This window comes from Hemiscyllium ocellatum, chromosome 49, assembly GCF_020745735.1.
Source record: "Hemiscyllium ocellatum isolate sHemOce1 chromosome 49, sHemOce1.pat.X.cur, whole genome shotgun sequence".
Lineage (NCBI taxonomy): Eukaryota > Metazoa > Chordata > Chondrichthyes > Orectolobiformes > Hemiscylliidae > Hemiscyllium > Hemiscyllium ocellatum.
Genome location: NC_083449.1, coordinates 9,345,849 through 9,364,466, shown reverse-complemented (window position 1 = coordinate 9,364,466; position 18,618 = coordinate 9,345,849). Strand labels below are relative to the sequence as shown.

At 41.7% G+C, this 18,618-nt stretch overlaps 3 protein-coding genes and 1 long non-coding RNA gene across 4 annotated transcripts in view; all 4 read left to right on the top strand.

The window, feature by feature from the left end:
- LOC132837099 (uncharacterized) overlaps positions 1-18,618 on the top strand; it is a 489,878-nt gene that overhangs the window by 220,506 nt on the left and 250,754 nt on the right. The window lies entirely within an intron of this gene.
- LOC132837295 (late histone H2B.L4-like) lies at positions 2,046-3,056 on the top strand. Its single transcript, XM_060856967.1, has one exon. The coding sequence runs from the start codon at positions 2,046-2,048 to the stop codon at positions 2,424-2,426; it is 381 nt and encodes a 126-aa protein (XP_060712950.1). The 3' UTR covers positions 2,427-3,056.
- LOC132837163 (late histone H2A.2.2-like) lies at positions 3,628-4,142 on the top strand. Its single transcript, XM_060856872.1, has one exon. It carries the CDS (start codon positions 3,628-3,630, stop codon positions 4,015-4,017), a length of 390 nt encoding a protein of 129 aa, XP_060712855.1. The 3' UTR covers positions 4,018-4,142.
- LOC132837261 (uncharacterized) lies at positions 5,716-17,117 on the top strand. The gene is made up of 4 exons (XR_009647480.1): positions 5,716-6,106; positions 6,856-6,958; positions 8,133-8,199; positions 14,384-17,117. It is a non-coding gene; the product is annotated as an uncharacterized LOC132837261 (long non-coding RNA).

The window sequence follows — 18,618 nt, the reverse complement described above, 5'->3', positions numbered from 1 at the left end:
CTCTCTGACATGCCAGTGATTGACTGAAACTGAGTAAACACAAGATTAGAAACAACAAACTGGCAGTTACAGTATGAAATACTGAGTCACTTGCGAATAAATTGTTAGGATATAATACAACTATTGATTAGCTAGAAACTGCCATAAACAATGTCACATCAGCAGTGACATTGCAGATATTGTCAGTAACAATGTACAAAGAGTTATTCCTTATTGAAATGCTGGAGTTAGAATTACAAAATCAACTTCAATTTGCAGAAGTTGATTTTCATAGAGTATGGGACTGGACGGTAGTGAGTCCTACCTGAGTCTGTCCAAAGTGGTATCTGGTACATTCAAAATTGTAGGTACTACATGAAACACATTCTTATGTCAATAGATGACACCTAACAGGGTAAAACAACAAGTTACACTTAAGAAGTTAAAAATCACACAACACCAGGTTATGGTCCAACAGGTTTCATTGGAAGCACACTCGCTTTCGGAGCGACGCTCCTTCATCAGGTGATTGTGGAGAGCTCGATCGTAACAGAATTTATAGCAAAAATTTGCAGTATGATGTAACTGAAATTGAAAAATTGATTGTTAAGCCTTTCATCTGTGAGATGAAACTATCGATGTATTCTAGCAGATGAACGTCTTAACAATCAATTTTTCAATTTCAGTTACATCACACTGCAAATTTTTGCTATAAATTCTGTTACGATCGACCCTCCACAATCACCTGATGAAGGAGCGTCGCTCCGAAAGCTAGTGTGCTTCCAATGAAACCTGTTGGACCATAACCTGGTGTTGTGTGATTTTTAACTTTGTACACCCCAGTCCAACACCGGCATCTCCAAATCATGACACTTAAGAAGGTTTGAGTTACAATTCAGTAACATGTAAAGACTGTGAAACTGAGTTTACAAAAATACATCCCAGAAACAGACGGGCACAGATTGGTGTCGAGAGTGTGGTGCTGGAAAAGCACAATAGGTCAGGCTGCATCTGAGGAGCAGGAGAATCGAAGTTTCGAGCATAGGTCCTTCATCTCGACATCTTGGGCATAAGCCCTCTGATCCCCACCATCTGCAATCCTCACTTTCTCCTAGGGACACAGATTGGAGAAATATTTCTAAGTGGCTGGCAAATTGTGTAACGTTTTACCGCTCACATCAGTGTTTGATGGTTACAGAATAAAACCTCTCTGGAAGTAACACTAATTGACTATTACACAGAGGACCAGACCCTCGGTGGACAGGTATTGACTTAATGCCAAATGTGTAAATGAGGGCACGATACATACAAAGTTAAAGTGACACACACACACACACACACACACATATATATAAACATGCTAACAGTTGCTGGTTAACAGGTATTCGCGTAATTCTATAAATCCCTACACTGCAGGTTCTTGCAAAGCACGCAGTATTAGTCAAGGTCTCAGAAATATATTCATTCCACAGTCAAGACGTGACTCAACTCGTGATTCAAGAAAATACTACATAGAAACGTTTTCTTTTCATTTATCTTCAACTCCGTGCAATTGAGAACGAGTTACATCAACCCCAAGGGTAGAAAACACTCACGGTCAGGTTCCAGTTGATTGTGTAACTTGACAACAAATGTAATCACAATTTCAAATGGATGGAAGTTTTTTTTCCCACAAAGTGACAAGTTCTGCGTTAATTCCAGCCCATACAGAGGACCAGAAACAGACATGCAGAGCTGCAAACACACCCTTCCACTTCCACATCATCACAACAACATCCAATACCACAGTCACTTTCTGGATCACAAATACGAAACAAATCTCCCTCAGTCAGACTGACAGGAACAGAATCACCACCCACTTCACATTTCGTTGCAGATTCTGACTGAACCACATTGCATACCACACAAACCAATCAGAGAGACTGAGATGTTGTTAAACATGTCTGTGTAAACTACCCAATCAGGATTTACCCCATCCTTCATTAGCATTGCTGACGTCTTCAGTCTATAAAATGGGAGCTCCGAGTCGGGTTTTTCTCATTCTGTGTCTGAAAGTGAGCGGCGCTATGGCTGATGAGAAAAAAGGACAGCAAACGTCCAAGAAGGGCGCGAAGAAAATCATCAAGAAGACGCCAGCGAAGGGTGGCAGAAAGAGGAAGCGGTCCAGGAAAGAAAGTTACTCCATTTACATCTACAAAGTGATGAAGCAGGTTCACCCCGACACCGGCATCTCCTCCAAGGCCATGAGCATCATGAACTCGTTCGTCAACGATATTTTCGAGCGCATCGCGGGGGAGGCTTCCCGCCTGGCCCATTACAACAAGCGCAGCACCATCAGCTCCCGGGAGATCCAGACCGCCGTGCGGCTGCTGCTGCCCGGGGAGCTGGCCAAGCACGCCGTGTCGGAGGGCACAAAGGCGGTGACCAAGTACACCAGCTCCAAGTGAAGAACTGCATTACACTGAAACAGACACAGACAACCCAAAGGCTCTTATAAGAGCCACCTACAACTTCCCAGTGAGCTGGACCATCTTTTAAAGAACTGTTTTAGTTTGCATATAGATTCTTGATAAGATATTTTAACTTTTCGAGTTGCTTAACAATTTGATGAGGGGTGGCGGAGATGAAAATACATCACAAACAGGTCCTTCCCCTGGCAGTAGAGAGATAGTAGATTAAGCATCGGTCAGTCATTTTTAGAAGTGCGTTGTAAATTGACGATGTAGGGGGGAGCGACTTCATAAACTCCAGAGAGAGCTGATGAAACAATATGGGGTCATTTTTCACCTTGTTCAAGTTGCGAAAGGCCTTGGTGGAATGTTAGCAATTATTTTAATCCTGGCAAACCAAACGGAAGTGCCCCCAGCTTATTGATGTATTTTACCCTTAAAAAAACATTGAAAAAGCGGATTAAATCCACGCATTGTCAGAATACAAAAGGCAAAGCAATTTCTGCTGTCGATAAGAGGCGTCCATAGTGAACCGAGAGCACACCAAAACAGTTGCCGGACTGAAATGTGAAATGCTGAGATTTTTGCTGAATCTGATAAGGGAGGACAACTTTAAAAGATCGTCTAAACACCGTGTTCGCCGTTGATACTGAGCCGGAAGAATGTTGTGTGCTGCTTTATCAGCAGGCCGGGGTGTTATTGAAATGTGAAATGAAAAGACAAGTTGCAGATTGCAATGTTTGAACCGTTTTGTTTCAGCCTCAGGTTTAAAAAAAAACCCACTCGCAAGATCAGAAATGGACACACACAGGTCGGCAAATTTGGGAGAGTAAGATCGTGTGAAGTATACTTTTGTAAACAAAAGTAAATTACAATGAGTATTAATGTTTTTTAAACTTATTCAATTTTTTGTACTTCACTTCTTAGTGTAAAACATACTCCTTTGTTTGGAAATTGGCGGGCTTTTCACATTTGAAAGAAAGCGGTTGATGATTTGGCGCCGGTACTTTCCGCCCTCCTCCCCGTTCCTCTCCGGATTGGGGAATGAGGCAGATATCTGATTGGTCCCATTGTTCAGCCCCTCCTAATGTTGTTTCAATTCCCAATCAGAAACGGCCGCCTCACCATTCCTCCCAAAGGTATAAGAGGCCGCAAGGAGGCCAGAGTACACTATTTTTTTGTGGAAGTGCTTGTGAGCATGTCTGGAAGAGGAAAGGGCAGTGGGAAAGGTCGCGCCAAGGCGAAGTCTCGGTCGTCCCGGGCTGGCCTGCAGTTCCCGGTGGGCCGTGTTCACAGGCTCCTGAGAAAGGGCAACTATGCTGAGCGTGTGGGTGCCGGAGCGCCGGTCTATCTGGCTGCGGTGCTGGAGTATCTGACGGCTGAAATCCTGGAGCTGGCCGGCAACGCGGCCCGGGACAACAAGAAGACCCGCATCATCCCCAGGCACCTGCAGCTGGCCGTGCGCAACGACGAGGAGCTCAACAAGCTGCTGGGAGGGGTGACCATCGCTCAGGGCGGGGTGCTGCCTAATATCCAGGCCGTGCTGCTGCCTAAGAAATCAGCCGCTGCGGGAGCCACTAAAAAGTGAAGAGATTATTCTTGAATCTGACAACCCAAAGGCTCTTTTAAGAACCACTCACAGCATCTGTGAAAGGGGCTAATCTCGCTGGTCAGATTTATTATTTTCCGTTTAATGTGTAGCCTTTGTACCAGGCATCCGTGAATTCCACGCTACATTTATTTGGATACCGTTACAGTCTGGGAGCGGAGGAAGATTTTATCATAAAATGCAATTATACGAGTGTCCTGACCTACAGGATTTCTTCTTGCCTGAATGATCTCTTTAGTTACTATGTCCTATGACTTTAGAAGGGCGGCACGAATGACCCCGATTGGGTTTGACCTCACGTTACCTTTCACAATGCCTTTCAGAGCTGGTTTGACCCAGTGCAGTAACGAGTCAGTCACTGCAGAATATAGTAAGTAACGGTCCCTGACCCTGTTTCGCTTTATTCTCTGCTCAGTTCATGAGAGAGAGAGAGCAGATTGAATATCAGTGAGGCATTTTTCAGCTCTAAAGGCGGGAATGGGGTAAAGTGAGATTGTCTGAACTTTGTTTGCTTTTTCGATTACGAAATTAACGTGTACGAAGTCGTGCATTCTCCTCTGTGAAACGTTCTGCTCTTTTATAAATGATGGCGGGCATTTTCAAATTTGAAGATGAGCCGTTGATCTCTTGGCGCCATTTTTCCCCTTTCCCTCCTGCCTCCACCTCATCACAAGCCATGTTATCGCAAAGGGAGTCAATGAGGAGATGGGTTTTTTTACAGAAATATCTAACGCAATACTAAGATTTGATGTTAAAATCACATTTCTTATTACTATATTTTCATACATTCCGCAATCCCTGAATGAAGATTCATTAGTTGCAAATTACTGCCAAAAGAAACGCTAACTTCCGATAGAAATACTAATGTCGCTTATTGCTTCCTGGTCTTTCAGGATGAGCAAACGGACTCGTATCCGTCGTGAATCAATTGAAAGCTCGCCGATTGAACCACCTTAAAAGTTAAAACAGATAAAATTACACAACCACGCTTTATCAATACATTTTTATTTCATCCAGGTTATTACTTGCCCGAAGACAATTTGTAATCACTGCCTGAACAGGCAGATGGAAAGAACGAGCAATACAATATATCCACAGGCTCCTAGAAACAAAACTGAGCCGAATATCATGCCTCGGAAATATGAATACTGCAATATGTAACATTAATGTCTGGGTTCTAAAATACGTTTTTTACAAATTACTATTCATGGCATATACAGCCAAGCACGCATTGATATTATTACTGAGCTGGACAGGTATTCACGCGAAAGAGGAACGAAGGTTACGGGGAGCAGACAGAAGAGTAAGTTTGAGAAATATCAGCAATGATCGAATGCAGAACAAACTGGATGGGCAGAATGGTCTAATACTGTTGTTATATGTTACAATTACAAATGCCGACGCGATTCTTTACATGGACTGACCAGGTTGCAGAACAGTAGAGTCTCGATTGGCCGAATAGCTGCTTATCTATACTGTAGGAATACTTGCAATTTTAAAATCAGTGGTCACGGTAAACAGCAACAAAGTGAACCGAGCACTCTAATGTTCTCTGCCGCAAAACACTGTATTACGACATTTTTGGAATCGAAATAATTTTAAAATAACGATATATGTGAAATAACTGGCAACATTACACTGTGCTCTCCGCATGCGCTACCTTCCCCGTCCTCAGGACTCCGCTCTCTGTCGGAGGGTTTGGGTGGCATAAAAAAAGCCTTTGGGTTCGCTGGAAAAGGGTCGCTTTATCCTCAGCCGCCGAATCCATAGACAGTGCGGTCCGCGCGTTTCAGAGCGTACTTCTGGATTAGAGTGGTGCTGGAAAAGCTCATTCCAGAAAAGGACTGAACCTTTTCTCCTCAAAGCTCACTGTTCCTAATGAGAGACCCTCCCCCAGCGCTGCCATTGAGGAGTTTTTACTCAGTGAGTGCAAGAGGTTTGTTTGAAACAGACCGCAATGGAGAGATCAGCGCCCAGGGAAGCGAGGGAACAGCAGGCTCCTTCCAGCAGCACATCGGGATGGGAGCCTGGGACACAGAGGGGGCTCCGAGACCGGGATTGATTCGGGGTGAGTTCAGGGAGAACCGGGGGCTGTTTGTAAGAGGCCGAGCGGAGCAGGAACTGGTCCCGGAAGTTGGAGTGAGCGGGCTGAGGGGGGAAGAGAGAGGCTTTTCTAGGCCTTTGTGTGGGCCTGCTGAGGGAGGCAGAGTGGGAAGAAGCTGCTGTAGGATATTCTTGTGGTTTGCAATCCTCTGAACCCTGTTTTAATTTAATTCTGTTTTCCCGCTGTTCCTTGAGGTTGTGTGGACCAACTGTAGGAATGTGATACTCTTGTTAAAGGACATACACTGGGGTCTTGGTAAAATCATTAGAAATAGCGCTGTTTTTACTCTTTCCAACAGGTAGTTGAGGAGTTGGATATTGAACTATGTAAGCATCCTGGTGATTGAGTACTCCCATTCATGGTGCTGGGCGGTTGTTGCTCAGTTTCTGGATCTCACTCAATTGGTATCAAGTTAAAAATCGCACAACACCAGATTATAGTCCAACAGGTTTATTTAGAAGTACCTCATGTTGTGTGATTTTAACATTGTACACCTCAGTCCCACACCAACATCTCCAAATCAACTGGTATCGAATCACATGAAAAACAAACACAATCCCCAGACAAGGAGCAGCCCAGGGCAACAATGGAATCAGATCTGTGGTTCTGGTTAAGTTTTAGGAAAAAAAAACAACACAAATCCCAATGAAGATGCAATGAATGTGACATTGATCAGTTCAAAATTGCTAGACTAGCCTCATGTTGATTTACAGGTGGTGTCCCTGTGTCTTCCTCCAGAAAAACACCCGAGGTACTAAGACGCTGTAATACTTCGTTCAAAGTAAAGAGTGACCAGCTGCCTCTAACAAACGGAACGTATGTAGCCCATTGACGTTTACACACCAGTGTTGAAGATAGATAAATTGAATCCTCATCCAAAATAGACATTCAGGAACTGCATTAAAATCTGCAGTTAATAGGAGCATTTTCAAAGTTACAATGAAGATAGACAATTAGGTCACATTGTTGCATCATTTCAACAACTATCCATAAAGGAGGGGTTAAGAACAGAGATGGAAGGAAACTGTGCTCACTGACAGGGCAAGAGTTACTGAAGAATCATCGCGTCATAGAAACGTATAGCATGGAAACAGATCCTTTGGTCCAACTTGTCCATGCTAACCAGATATCCTAACCTAATCTAGTCCCATTTGGCAGCACGTACCCCAACTTTCTCTAAATCCTTCCTGTTCACATTGTTAAAGTACAGATTTGAGAACAGCCAAGGGAATCCCTTATGGACTCAGACCTATGAGCCTCTCTTGGTTCATCCTGAAGATCATACTCTTTGGTCTGGAATAAAAACTTCTTACAGCAGTTTAGTTTAATTTTAACCTTCTCCTTTATTTACCAATAGCATTACTGTTAGAACATAACATTGACACCTATAAGCCAGGCTAGCTGAGGTTCTAAAACCTTAGAAAAGTAGGATACCGGTTCTTCCTTTCAAAACCCTCACAGGCGACTCCACTCTTCTGTCTCAAACAGGCTTCCTTTTTCCAAACCTTTACAAAAAACACTGCATGTTCTTAATTAGACAGACAGTGGAAAGGCAATAATTTGTTAGGAAGAGAAGTTAATTAACAGGTCTGTGTGCGCTTAACTGATCGCTCCTGTAGGCCCTTAGCCATCCATCAGGTGGGAAAAACAGATTCAACTGAGCCAGTGCCTGTTGGTGAGTTAAGTCCTTATCATTAAGAGGTATCAGTCTAAACTAAATGGGAGAGGTCATAAGGTAACCTTGCACGGCTTGCATGTCAGATATCACTTTTATAAAATGGCATCTTAGCGAGGAGGGCGAGCTTTGACCATAAAATGGCTTCCCGACGGATTGTGTCAGAATCTCTTCAATGCTAGGTTTAGAACATTTTTTAAGCTAGGAGCAGACTCCTGCTTTTTATCTTAGACTCAGGCACAAATTTATTTTGTGTTTGAAAGTTTAAATTTTAAATGATTCATTAGTCTCAAATTAAATATGCTTTTTTTTCAGAATTGTGATTCAAATTCAAAGACAGAGGATCTGACGATTTAGAATTGATAGCGTGTAAGAACATCAAGTAAGTTAAAACTTCATCAATATTACATTTGAGTTTGCATTTCATAATCAGTGATGGCTACTCAAAATCATCATAAAGTCCCAAAATACAAATAAATTCAAAACATTCATCACTCACACACACGCACACAAAGAATCCATTATAATTGATAGGACCTGACCGTTTATTACAAGGCTTTTGACATGCTTCTGAGATGATACAAAGTTTCCGAGATCACAATGAAACACTGTCATTAATTTCACAAATTTAACAATTGTGAATGTTATCACTGTGTCCTTTTTACAGAGATTCATTGATGTTAAGGCAAATGTTCTTAATTGCTTTAGAGCATCCTGTTATCATTTGGTGAGAACAGATGTTCTTTATCTTCTGCACATCCTAGATTCCCCCTTTTGTGGCCTGATAGTTCCCTGCCTGCCATGTTTATTTGCTTGTGTTCTATAATTCAACATTACATTTAGTCTAAGTATTTAAGGACAAGCTTTAAGGCTTTCTCATTATACCCACCCAGATGCCTTTTAAATGTTGTAATTTTACCAGGCTCCACCACTTCTCCATGTGCCTTATGATTTTATCAACTTCTATAAGTTCACTCTCCAGGGAAAACAGTTCCAGCCCATTCAGCCTCTGCCTATAGCTCAAATTCTCCAATCGGGATGAAGCATATTTACATGGAGTTTATCTGTGACTGATAAGGACAGAATTAATCCTTTAATGAATATTTGTTACATATAGAGATGACAATTAAATAATGTGAATTTCAAACAGCGAATCTATACAGGTAGCTCATGTGCTACTCGCAGCACGTCCTTTCTGTAACCCACTGGCAATACAACTTGATTCTCATCTGCCTGATTATGTGATGGTCTCTATTTCTGTATTAAGACATCATTTTTAAGATAATAACAATTTGGATTTGTTTTGTGTTTGCCTTTTGATACAATTGCTTTAAATTTTCAACTTTCTGCTGTAACTCAGTTAATTTACCTGAGCTAAAGGGTCCACTTTGTCATCTATCTGTTCCTGGTTTGTCTCAACCATCTGATCAAACAGGGTCTCTGCTAATTTCCCTTCAACTTCCTTATCTGTACTCTTTGATCTTTCCTGTTTCAACTGGTGACTTTGTGACCTTGTTACCAGGATATGTTTTTTTTTAGATTACTTACAGTGTGGAAACAGGCCCTTCGGCCCAACAAGTCCACACCGACCCGCCGAAGCGAAACCCACCCATACCCCTACATTTACCCCTTACCTAACACTACGGGCAATTTAGCATGGCCAATTCACCTGACCCGCACATCTTTGGACAGTGGGAGGAAACTGGAGCACCCGGAGGAAACCCACGCAGACACGGGGAGAACGTGCAAACTCCACACAGTCAGTCGCCTGAGTCGGGAATTGAACCCGGGTCTCAAGCGCTGTGAGGCAGCAGTGCTAACCACTGTGCCACCGTGCTATCCAGCAATAGTTCAGTTGCCTCAATTTCCATTGGCTTTTCAACCACAGTCAGCAGCACTCCTACCAGTGAATTAGCAACATCATTAACAAGGACAAATTGTATTCCCTGAGCTGAAAGTTTGTCCAGTACTCCTACTATGACTTCTCCCCTCTTCACTCGACACTCTAATCTCACTTCTTACAATTGAGCATTTCTTATGTCAATGTGAATTCCCATTACTCGTACCTTTTCTGGCAATAGTCCTTCAGAGGTACATATATCCTCATCTTTTAGCATCACAGATTGAGAGGATCCTTGTATCTCAGAATATTGTTATCTCTTTACCTGCTGCTCCTGGCCTATGCAAGTAAACTTTACCTTCACAGTGTATGGTTTAAGAAGATCTGGCACTTCCTCCACAAACAACCTCCGACCAGCTTGTACATTCTGGTGCAGCTTTCTCGTCTCCACAGTGCTCTCTGTGACCACTCCAACAAAATTCACTGGCTTATCCTGACTTCTGGCTTCTCGGTGATTTTTCTCACCCATCAACACTGATTTCATGTGGCCTACTTTATTGAAAACACCAGAGCTGTTTGACTTCTCTTTCCTCTTCAAGGGTTTCCTTTTCATCCTGTAGTAAATCATCCTTATGATCTTTACAGAGATCAACTTTTCCCTTTTCCATGTGAGAATTTCTCTTATCCACAATTATTATCCCTCATGGATTAAAATTGATTTTGGCAGCCCAATTTTGATTTATTGATCAACTCAATCATCAGTCATTTCTGATGCCAGTCTTACTGGTTTAACTCTCTGCTCTTACACATGAGTTCTCATTACTTCAGGAAGTGGATTTTTTTTAACTCCTGTCTAAGTGCCAATTTCTGAAGTTCAAACTCCCTCTTTCTTCTTTTCCTCTCCTTCCTTTTCTCTCTCTTCTTTCTCTCTTCTGCTTTTAATCGTAATTCAAACTGTTTTGTTTCTGTTGTCCTTTCCTTGACTTTTGCCTCTAACTTGAGTTGTTTCATTTTCAATTGAATGTTAGCCATCTCTAAAGATTCTGATGGCATTTCCAGCAAATTTAAGCATGGAGTTATTACTGTAATTATCACCATTTTCCTCGTGGAAGGAGGCAGCTCAAGCTCCAGCTTGACCCTAATCACTTTTTTGCAAAAATCTGAAGTCACTCCTTCCACCCCCAGAAAACTCTTGATGACTCAAAGAGCCATTGCTATCCCAAGCACTGTTTCCTGATGAAGGGCTGATGCCCAAAACATTGATTCTCCTCCCCCTCAGATGCTGCCTGACCTGCAATGTTTTTTCAGCCCCAAACTCTCGTCTCTGATCTTCAGCACCTGCAGTCCTCACTTTTTCCAAGTGCTGTTTAAACCAATTGAATTCAACACCCAGAACAAAAGATGCTAATATTTACCACTCGCTGCCTTTGAGTCCAACAATCCAAATCCCAGATCAGAACTACAGAATAAATTCTGCAACAGCACCCAGTCTGTTATAGAAAAGGCCAGACCCCCTCCAAACATTTCAAGAAAGTAACTCAGAAACTAACTTGCCATTTGTTTTAAGCGGGTGTAACAAAGATATTCCAGGAGGGATGCAACTGCTCACACCATGTAGTTTTAAACCAAATAGTTTAATTTACAAATTTACTGAATGATACACAAACAAAAGAGAACAGAATACTAAATAACTTAAAAATCCAAAAAAGCAACTGATAATACCACCTTATTGATGGTGTTCCCAACATTTACAGCAATCCCCATAAATACCCATTGGCACAAGAGATAAAAATCAAACACAGGGTCTTACAGGAGAGAGAGTACCATCATGAACCAGCTTGTTTGGGCTCAGCAGTTTTTTCAACTGCTTTCAGTCAATAGCCAGGTAGCCAAAAACCAAATCAAACCAGAGAAATACTGAGCTGGGAAAACTGGGCCACTCCCCTTTCACTGTACAAGTGTTCTTTTTTAAAAATGGGGAAGCCTTTTGCCTGTGGCATTACCTGTTAGCTACAATCCAATGACCCTAAAACCCATCAACTCAGACTTTTCAGAGCCTGTGTATTTTACAGGTTTGTTAAAGGAGTAGCAGCATCACAGCAGACTGGTCCAAGAAGTAACAGCCTGAGGGATACAGGGTAATGTGTTGAATTGGATCCAAAGTTGGTTCAGTCATAGGAAAGAAAGGGTAATGGTCAATGGTAGCCCTTGTGAATGGAAAGCTGTTACAAGTGGTGCTCTGCATGACTCAGTGTTGGGACCTCTGCTGTTTGTTTCAAATATTAGTGATTTGGAGTTGCATATGTTGGGCAAATTTGTGAAATTTGCAGACGACACAAAAATTGGCTATGTAATGGATAGTGTGGAGGATAGCTGTAAGCTCCTAAACTATATAGATGGTTGGTGGAGTGGGCAGGAAAGTGGCAGACGGAGTTCAGCTCTAAGTATGAGGGAATGCATTTTGGGAAGTCAGACAGTAAATGGGAATAGACAATAAATGGGGACAGGTGAAGTGAGAGATCTTAGTGTGCAAGTGCACAGGTCCCTAAAGATAGAAAGGGCTGTAAAGAAGGCACATGTAATGCTCTCCCTCATTGGCAGAGGGGTGAATACAAAAATAGGCAAATAATAATGAAACTGTATGAGGCACTGGTGGCTACAACAGGAATATTGTCATTGCTTGGGGAGAATGCAGAGGAGACTGACTAGAATGTTGCCAGGGCTGGTGAATTGTAGCTATCAGGAGAGATTGGAGAGGTGTGGATTGTATTCCTTGTAACAGAGGTACCATGATTAGGGAATACAGGGTGACCCCCGTACCCGTGGGTCCTGTTGTCGTGGTTTCACTTAACCATGGTTTACTGTAATCTGAACACATGAAAGGGAATGTTCCAGAGCCAGCATCCAGGAGGCTGCTGGGAAGGTATATTTCCCATTTAAATTAATGGGTTCATACCTATCTACAGTTTGAGCTTCCGCCACAGGTCCTGGAATGTAACCCCCATGGGGTGAGGAGGTCTACAGTACTATTGAGTGAGCTACCTGAAGGAGCAGCACTCAAAGTGTGCACTTCCAAATAAACCTGTTGAACTATAACCTGGTGTTGAGTGATTTTTAACTAACTAGTGACAGAGAGACATTAGACAGGAGGAACCTGTTTCCTTTGGCAGAGAGTTCAAAAATGTGTTTTTTATGTAGAGATTGGTGGGTATCTGGAATTCACTGCCTGATTTGGAGGTGCAGGCAGAGACCTTACGTTTTTTTAAAACAAAAATTCCCTGGAACTGCATCTTAAGTGTTGTAAACTGCAAGGTTATGGGCTGTGGCAGGAAAGTGGGATGAGAAAGGACACCTGGGTGTGTTGGCGTTGGCATCGACATCGACAAGATGGGCTGAATGCCCAGCCCCACCGAGACTGTACTATTTTTATGATTCTTTAGCTATCAATGAGACCAGACCAGTCCCTGCTGTGTGAATATGTAAATATATTTACCATATACTGAAAGTTACAGTTTGATAACTACACCCACACATTCACCAAGCAGGAACAGACAGGCATAGATCAATAACTAAACTCACATATCCACATACCCACTTGCATCAAATGGCCCCATTCGTGGAGCTGTATGGGTGTTGTTTAGTTTCTGAATCTCACTCAACTGGTATTAGAATTTAAAGAAAAAATGGACAAAGAGCAGCTCAGAGCAGGAGTGCAATCAGACCTGTGGTTTTGTTTAAATTTCAGGTTTTAAACAAAAAATCCGAATGATGATTAACTGAATCCTTCAGCCCACGATGTTGTGCCGAATATTATGCCAAATGGAATTAATCTCTTCTGCCTGCCCTTGGTCCATACCCCTCCATTTCTTGCATATTCATTTGCTTATTTTCAAGTCCCTTCAACACCTTCATCGTATCTGCCTCCATCATGACCCCAGGCAGTGCGTTCCACTCCTACCACTCTCTACATTAAAAGAAATTGCACCTTAGATCTCCCTTGAACTTTCCCCGTCTCACCTTATATGCGTACCTCTTAGTTTTAGGCATATTTCAACTCGTTGATTCTGACCATCAACCTTAACCATGCATTTCAATTTTATAGACTTCTGGATATAGGTTTGCTGACTGAACTGGAAGGTTTGTTTTCAGATGTTACATCACCACACTAGGTAACATCATCAGTGAGCTTCTGGATGAAGCACTGGTGGTATGGCCCGCTTTCTATTTGTGTGTAGGTTTCCTTGGGTTGGTGATGGTATTGCCTGTTCATTTTCTCAGGGGGTGGTAAATTGGATCCAAGTCAATGTGTTTGATGATGGAGTTCTGTTTGGAATGCCATGCTTCTGGGAATTCTCATGCGTGTCTCTGTTTGGCCTTTCCTAGGATGGATGTGTTGTCCCAGTCGAAGTAGTGTCCTTCCTCATCTGTATGCAAAGATACTAGTGAGAGTGGGTCATGTCTTTTTGTGGCTAGTTTTCAGCCTGTTTGTCCAATGGAGTGGACACACAAATAGAAAGCAGGCCATACCAGTGCTTCATCCAGAGGGTCACTGATAATGGTACCTAGTATGGTGACAAAACATCCAGGTCAGCGAGAAAACCTAGATCAAGAACCTCAATATGAGTTACAACTCTTGTCAAAAATTTTATAGACTTCTATTAAGTCTGCCTTCAGCCTCTGCTGCTCAGAAGAAAACTAACCAGGTTTTTCTAACTTCTCTTTATAGCTCATACCCTCTCGACAACATTCTGGCAAACGTCTTCTGCATCCTCTCTGAATCCTCCACGTCCTTCCTGTAATGTGGCGACCACAATTGAAAAATCACGCAACACCAGATTATAGTCCAGCAAGTTTATTTGGAAGTACTAGTTTTTAAGAGTGCTGCTCCTTCATCAGGTAGCTGTGAAATAGGATCATGAGACACAGAATTTATAGCGAAAGATTACAGTGTCATGCAACTGAAATGATACATTGAACAAATCTGGATTGTTAAGTCTTTCATCATGGGTTGCAGGTTTCAGTCCATTAATATATACATACCAGAACTACTCTTAAGTCACATTCTCAAGATGACATCAGGTTTTATTTAAAAAAGGGTGACATCTCAGCTCAAACAATATATTAAAAGTTGTGAGGTTAGAGTCTGTCTGTATCCCAATCTTGAGTCAGACTGGTTCTATTGCCAAAGTAGGAATATATAAAACATTACATGGATTGACTGCCTGCAGATTATGCTCTTTTTGAGCAAAATATAATGTATCTGCGAATATAGTTTTGCAAATGCAAATTCACCTCACAGATTTGTATATGTGTGTGTGTGAGAAAGAGAGAGAAACAGTGTGTGCATGTGAATGTGAGTACATATGTGAATGTGTGTTTGTGTTTGCATGCTTCATAAAGTGTAAGTATGAGTGTGATGGTGTCAGCTTGAGGTTGGGTGTGTGTATGCGTGTGTGGATGAGAGAGGATTTGCATGAGTGTGTGCGTGTGTGTGTGAGAGAGAGTGTTTCGTGCGACAGGAACCCGATTTAAGGCTGTTCTCATGGACTCTGAACTTTTGTAAGGATACTTTTCACGTTACAATAGAGGTGAACAAAGACACGATGCTGTTAGTTTGAACAACCATATATGAAGTAGATAGTGAGTACAGGTATTGAAGGAAACATTTCAGCTATCAGTATCTGAGAAGGACAGAATTAATCTTTTGTGGGCAGCACGGTGGCACAGTTGTTAGCACTGCTGTCTCTCAGCACCAGAGACCCAGGTTCAATTCCCGCCTCAGGCAACTGTCTATATGGAGTTTGCACATTCTCCCTGTGTCTGCGTGGGTTTCCTCCCACAGTCGAAAGATGTGCAGGTTAGGTGAATTGACCATGCTAAATTGTCCATAGTGTTAGGTGAAGGGGTAGATGTAGGGGAATGAGTCTGGGTGGATTGCTCTTCGGAGGGTCAGTGTGGACTTGTTGGGCCGAAGGGCCTATTTCCACACTGTAAGTAAACTAATCTAAAGTCACAATACTCTAAGTATGGTCTAACCAAAGTCATATAAAGCTGCAATATGACATCCTGACCTTTGTACTCAATGCCCCAACCAATAAGGCAGGCATGCCAGACACCTTTTCCTAGATACCACCCTACCTGCTTGCATGGCCACTTTCAGGGAGCTGGAGACTTGAACCCCAAGATCCTTCTGTACATTAGTGACTTTCAGAGTCCAGCCATTTACTGTATACCTTCACTTAAAATTTGATCTCCCAAAGTCCAGCATTTTACACTTTGCCAGAATAAACTCAATCTGCCATATTTCTTCAGGCCATATCCTGCTGTATCCTTTGACAAGCTTCTACACTACCCACAAGTCCACCAATCTTTATAATGTTACAATCAAGGTGACAAATAGCTGATATGATTATTTATTTTACATGTGGTTGCCTAAAGTAGAGTACAAATTTATATTGAAGGAAACTTTACAGCTCTCAGGAATTCAGAGCAACAGAATTAATCTTTTGTCATGTATATTGACACAGCAATCAAGTAATATGAATTCCAAATGCACATTCTCTGTCAAAGCCTGACATAGAATGATTAGTGTGTAGGTACATTACCAAATATTGCCACCCCCAACACACACACACCCACACACACACACATTCTCTATCTCTCTGTGACTTATGATGAGTTTCAAAACATATACTCTCCTGACACCTGTTACAATATCTAACTGCCTTGCAGTTCCATTGACATTGCAAGTAACAGAAAATGTTACATTCAAAATTATTTCTACCCACAGATCCTTTGTCAGAGAGGGAGAGGCCAACAGCACAGAGTCAAGCCCATCAAAACTTATGAGTCTGTACCGATCAGAAACAACCAGCTAACAATTTTCATCCTGATCAGCTAGCATCTATTTGCATAAATGTATCATGGTAGCAGAGGAGCTGCCACCCCCATTTTTATCACAACATCATTCTCCATTTCTTCATATTGTAGTAGAAGACTTTGTTTTATCTATTTCACTCCAACCAGAAACTTTTTTTTAGATAGTTATGTACTTCTTTCAAAATTAGTTGCAGTTATCTACAAAGAGGTCTGCATCCCTCCTCCCCTCCCGAGGATGTATCACAAAATAAAACGTGAAATCTGGCTGCAATTTTCACAATGCATCAATGGTACCTAATAACCACCCTTCAAAGCAGTGGAGAAAGGGGCAGAAAAAAGCCAAAATTGGTAGGTTTGTAGAACTGTTTGTTTTATTTTCATGCAGAGGAGAGTATTGATTATTCCATAAATTGAATTTGACAGTTTACATATTCTGCAGTGCATGACAAAAAATAAAAAATTTTCCTTTCCTCCGCCCTACAATAGAGTAACTCAAGTTAATGGTGCATCTTCACTCGACAGAGCAGGGTAATGTTCTGTCTACGTCAGAAAATAGAAGTGCATTGGCCAATAGTCATTTCTGTACATGGAACATTATGGTCAGTCAGCTCCAATGCAGTTGAATGGTTTGTCACTCAGTTGCAAATGGATTCAGTTTACATTGATTGTTAGTTCAGCAGTGTTCAGAAAAGTACACCAATATGCACAAACAAAAACTAATGGCATTCCTGAAGACAAATATTTTATATCATTACTGCCTGTTAGATTCTGCACGATACCAGCTTCCTATCTTGACTCTGAAGAACAGCACAGAATCCGCTCTGTTGCAGTGTGTTACATTTTCACTTCCATGTAATTCCTCCATGCACTAACAATTAAAGAACCTCAGCTGTTTCCTATTCTCTACAGGAGACATGAACTGAGATACAGATTGGCAGCACAAGAGTAAACTCTCTCTCACTCAGCCACTGGATGCTGAAAGGAAAAAAATAATAAAATTTGGCCTCAATTATTTCCAGATATGAATTGACTCTCAACATCACTTATCACAGCTGAGGATATGCAGTGCCCAGCAGCGCCTGATAAAGTCTACTATACGTGCACACACAATGTAACAATAATCTGAGACTGAAATGCAATACAATTAAGCATCATTGAAAAGCGTTTATTTACAGAGTTTATGCTACACTCAGACACAAAACTACAACTGAACGTAAGTGAATGAGATCCAGTAAATCTCCAATGAACCCTCTCCAGAGCTTAAAGATCCTCCCTTAAAAAATGTGCCCAGAACTGAGAACAAATATGATCTGACCAATGATCTGTGATTGAGATTGGGGAAACATCTAAACTAGCACGATAGTTATTAAAAGTAAGATGACAGCAGAACTGATGTCAATTTGTCCTTTCCATATAGATGCTGATAATGAGTCGATGAAGTTCACATTCCCAACAATTACTGCAGATCTGCTGCATAAGAGAATGTCCTAGTATAGACACAATAGGCTGAATGGTCTGCTTCTGAGCTGTACCTTATCAGTGATTCTGATTTTGATGAGAAAGAAGATGACATGCTGTTGTGTTGCATATTGGTACAAAAATTATCAGATAGAAAATGGACTAACATGCAGAATAAAACTCTTTCACAAAAAAACACCAACAATGTCTAGGTACAAATTGAAACAGTATCTCAGTGATACCACAGATCTTAGACTCGCTCCCCAAACAGGAAATGTATGACCATAATTCAGAATGGTTCTCAGAATAAAGCAGTTTCCCTTCTGCCATCACCCTTTCTCCCCTCTGCCTCACCCACCCCCACAGTCAACTCAGAAATCACAAAATGCAGAAAAGATTAAGACCCAGTCTCAACATCCTCATAAACAACTATCATAGAATGTATCACACAGACACAGAATATTACTGGCTTCCACTTTGATACACAAGAGTGGAACCTGACAAATGCAGGCTGATAACTATACATTCATGTTGCAGAAACAGACAAACAAATGATGATGACACACTTACTGTGATGCAAATGTGTGACTATCAGTCTCCATCAGTCAGTTTCTGTTAACTTAA

Coding starts and splice junctions, on each gene's coding strand:
- LOC132837295 (XM_060856967.1), top strand. CDS start 2,046: ATGGCTGATGAGAAAAAAGGACAGCAAACGTCCAAGAAGGGCGCGAAG.
- LOC132837163 (XM_060856872.1), top strand. CDS start 3,628: ATGTCTGGAAGAGGAAAGGGCAGTGGGAAAGGTCGCGCCAAGGCGAAG.